At 46.0% G+C, this 3,590-nt stretch overlaps 1 protein-coding gene across 1 annotated transcript; it reads right to left on the reverse strand.

Annotated features, from left to right (window-relative positions):
* Nucleotides 1–220: 220 nt before the first annotated feature.
* Nucleotides 221–1,430, reverse strand: LOC131001809 (uncharacterized). Its single transcript, XM_057928400.1, has 2 exons — nucleotides 1,388–1,430; nucleotides 221–724 (listed from the first exon to the last, which is right to left on the reverse strand). Exon 2 carries the CDS (start codon nucleotides 594–596, stop codon nucleotides 294–296), a length of 303 nt encoding a protein of 100 aa, XP_057784383.1. The 5' UTR covers nucleotides 597–724; nucleotides 1,388–1,430; the 3' UTR covers nucleotides 221–293.
* Nucleotides 1,431–3,590: the final 2,160 nt, after the last annotated feature.

The following is a 3,590-nucleotide window of genomic DNA, read 5'->3' on the forward strand; positions in this document are numbered from 1 at the left end:
GAAGTCACCGTGTGCGCTGCCACCGCAGCTCCTGCCGAATCGTGGCGCTCAAATTCGTGAGGCTTTCCTATAGTGCAGCCATGTTCCCGCCGATCTGTTTTTTTTTTTATAACTAAAGCGTAACAAAAAAAATTAAAACTAAGGAAGGGAAACTAAGAAACTTATAAAAAACTAAACGAAAAATGAGAATTAAAGAAAAGAAGAACAAAACGGAAAATTAAAAGGGAAAGAAAGTCGGGTTGCCTCCCGATAAGCGCCATTATTTAACGTCGTTGGCTCGACTGCTCAAGTGCTCAAAACGTGCCCGAAAGCAGCAGCGAAACAGACTCCGCTGGAACCAAAGAAGAGGCATCATAGTACGGCTTCAAACGTTGTCCGTTCACGACGAATATCTTAGCCGTGTCTAAACTGCGAATCTCAAACGCCCCGTTTGGGCAAACAGACTGTATCATGAAGGGGCCAATCCACTTCGTCTTCAATTTTCCGGTCATCAACCGCAGCTTTAACTGGAAAAAAAGTACATTTTGGCCGACTGTAAATGTCTTTCCTTGCAAGTTCTTGTCGTGCCACATCTTGGTGCGATCCTTATACCACATCACGGCGTCATAAGCTTCAAGACGAAGCTCCTCCACACACTTATCTTTTAAGTCGGGTGGTTCCACATCAAAATGCAGACTTCTGTCGCGTGGCTTCCGTTTGGGCAAACAGTCCGTATGTCCAGAACCTGTGAATTTCGGGTCATCATGAAGAATTTTGTCCTGTTTGGGCAAACAGAACGTATTTCCAGAATCTGCCAATTTCGGGTGGGCATGAAGAGACTTGGTAGATTCTTTGACTTCTTCATTGTTCATCCCACGAGCATCAAGACCAGTTGCTCTTTTGATCAAGGTCGGTTCCAACTTGTCCTGCACAGATTTAGTCTCAAGATGTTCTTGGACAGAAGGGTCAGTAATGTTAGTGGCACAAACAGTTTTAACAACAAGGGGACTTTTCATAGTATCATCAATGTTGAAAGTAAACTTTTCTCCATGATAATCCAAACAAATGGTACCACTATAAACATCAATGACTGCCCTAGTGGTTCTTAAGAAAGGACGACCTAACAGAACACCGGCTGACTCTTTCGACTGCATACCACTCATTTTCACCACATAAAAGTCAGCAGGATAAACAAAATCATGCACCTTTACAAGAACATTCTCTAGAAGACCCTCAGGATGAACACGTGACCCATCAGCCAACTGAATCACCACCTTAGTAGCCACCAACTTCACACCAACTAGGTTATTATAAACAGCTAAGGGCATGACATTAATAGAAGCTCCTAGATCACACATAGCATGCTCAATCTTAGTATCACCGATGAAACATGGCAGGGAAAACATACCTGGATCCTTGCATTTGGGCGGCAACTCTTTTCGTATCACTGCTGACACGTTCTCGCCCATCACAATCTTTCCAGATTTCTTAGACTTTCCATCGATGAAGTCCTTCAAAAACTTGCTCAGATGAGGGAGTTTGAGTGCTTGGAGGAAAGGAAGATTAATCTCCAACTTTCCAAATATCTTCATGAAGTCATTGATCTCTTCCTCAGGCTTCTTCCTTGCTAACCTTCTTAGGAAAGGTACTGGTGACACAAACTTAGGATCGCGGAGGCTCAGTATTGGTTCCTCCTTGGTCGAATCATCCTCAACACTTTTTCGTTCCGCCTCCCTTCATTTCTGCACAGCTTCGGACTCACCGTCCTGTTTGGGCAAACGAGACGTATTTCCAGATTGACCTCCAGTGAGCACTAGTTCTTCAGAATCGTTCTGTTTGGGCAAACAGTTGCTCTCGCCAGATTCGCCTTCTCGAGCTTTTTCCACTTTCTTGATTGGTGGTTCATCCAATTCTTTGCCACTTCTCAAGGTGATCAAGTTCACACTTTCCTGAGGATTCACTTGGACTTGCGATGGCAATTTGCCTTGATGGCCCTTGAGTTGATTCACGGAAGTTGCGAGTTGAGACACTTGACGAGCCAACCCCTCAATCTGCACCTTCTGCTCGGCTTGAGATTGTTGAAGCTGTTGCACATTATTTTGCAAAAATTGTTGATTGCCGATCAAATCCGCCATCATCTCCTCAAGTGACTTGCCTTGCTTCTCGGGAGGATGTTGCTGAGCTTGTGGAGCTTGATACCCCGTCCTTTGATGTGGAGGACGGTAGTTTTGCTGCTGTGGCTGCTGCATCGTTGGTGGTTGCTTCGGCTCGGGATCTCTCCATCGGAAATTGGGATGGTTTCTCCATGGAGTATTGTGATTGTTCGCCTACTGGTCCCGTTTGGGCAAATGGGGCAGTGGCGCGTCACAGCTGTAAAAATTGTGAGAAGAGTTTGCATGGGCTTGATACTCTTCCTCATCCCTTGTGCATTGCAAGCTCGTGTGGCCTGGATTACCGCATGCTCCACATGGCTTTTCTGTCGGTTGTCCAGCGGTTGCAACCTTCTCCACCACAGTACTTAGCATCTTCTCAATTTTCCCCAACCTTGCTTCGAACTTATCCTCAAAATCCGACGAACTAGCTTGAGCAGCTTTCTTGAGCAGTTGAATGCGCGGCTCCTCATACTCTCTTGTTGCTTCCACCAAGTGTTGTATCAACCTTTTGGCTTCACTCACCGTGTTTTGGGAAAATCCCCCTCCACTTGCCGAATTCACCAAATTCTTGCTGTCAACGGTCATCCCTTGGTAGAAATATTGCAACAAGTCGCCCTCAGAAAACTTGTGGTTTGGCAACTATCCACCAATCTCCTAAATCTGGTCCAGTAGGCACTTAATGACTCATCATACTCCTGCTTTGCACCACTGATCTCCTTCTTTAGCGCGTTCGTCTTGGTGGAAGGAAAAAAATGCTCCAGAAATAGCCTTTTCATCTCCGCCCATGTAGTGATAGAATACGGTGGGAGACTCGCGAACCAAGAGTTCGCCTCTGCTGTCATGGTGAAGGGAAAAGCAACTAATCTGAAGTGTTCCTCCGTTACTCCAGTAGGGCGCTTCTGTACCTTGCAGATCTTGATGAATTCGCTTAGGAAATTATATGGATCTTCTCCTTTCTTCCCGTAGAACTTAGGAAGAACATTAAGCAACCCAAGCTTAATTTCTATAGCAGTAGCAGCCGCCGGCATCCGGATCGGAGTTGGGGGGTCATCAGCTTCGTGGCTGGAGAGATCGCACAGTCTCGGATCGTCAGCCATGTCACTCTCAGTACTTGCAACTGAAATCGAGTCGGTTTCTTCTTCAAAGTCTGATTCTATCTCTGAGTCGTGGTCTGTTTGGGCAAACAGAACCTCGTCAGCAGATACAGCACCGGGCTTCTCCTCGACTAACTGCTCCTGTCGAACGGGAAGGTCAGCCTGCGAATCCAGCAGATCCAGTAGCTTCCTCGCCTTTGCCTCATTCCTTAGCTTCTTCGCGGTCTTCTCAATTTCACTATCGTAGAGGAGGTTCGGCTTGGACGATCTGCTCATAAACAAAGAAAATAAAAAAAAGAAAAATAGACAAAGAGAAAAGAATTAATTAACACCGCTCCCCGGCAACGGCGCCAATTTGGTGGAC

Source organism: Salvia miltiorrhiza, chromosome 8 (genome assembly GCF_028751815.1).
Source record: "Salvia miltiorrhiza cultivar Shanhuang (shh) chromosome 8, IMPLAD_Smil_shh, whole genome shotgun sequence".
NCBI lineage: Eukaryota > Viridiplantae > Streptophyta > Magnoliopsida > Lamiales > Lamiaceae > Salvia > Salvia miltiorrhiza.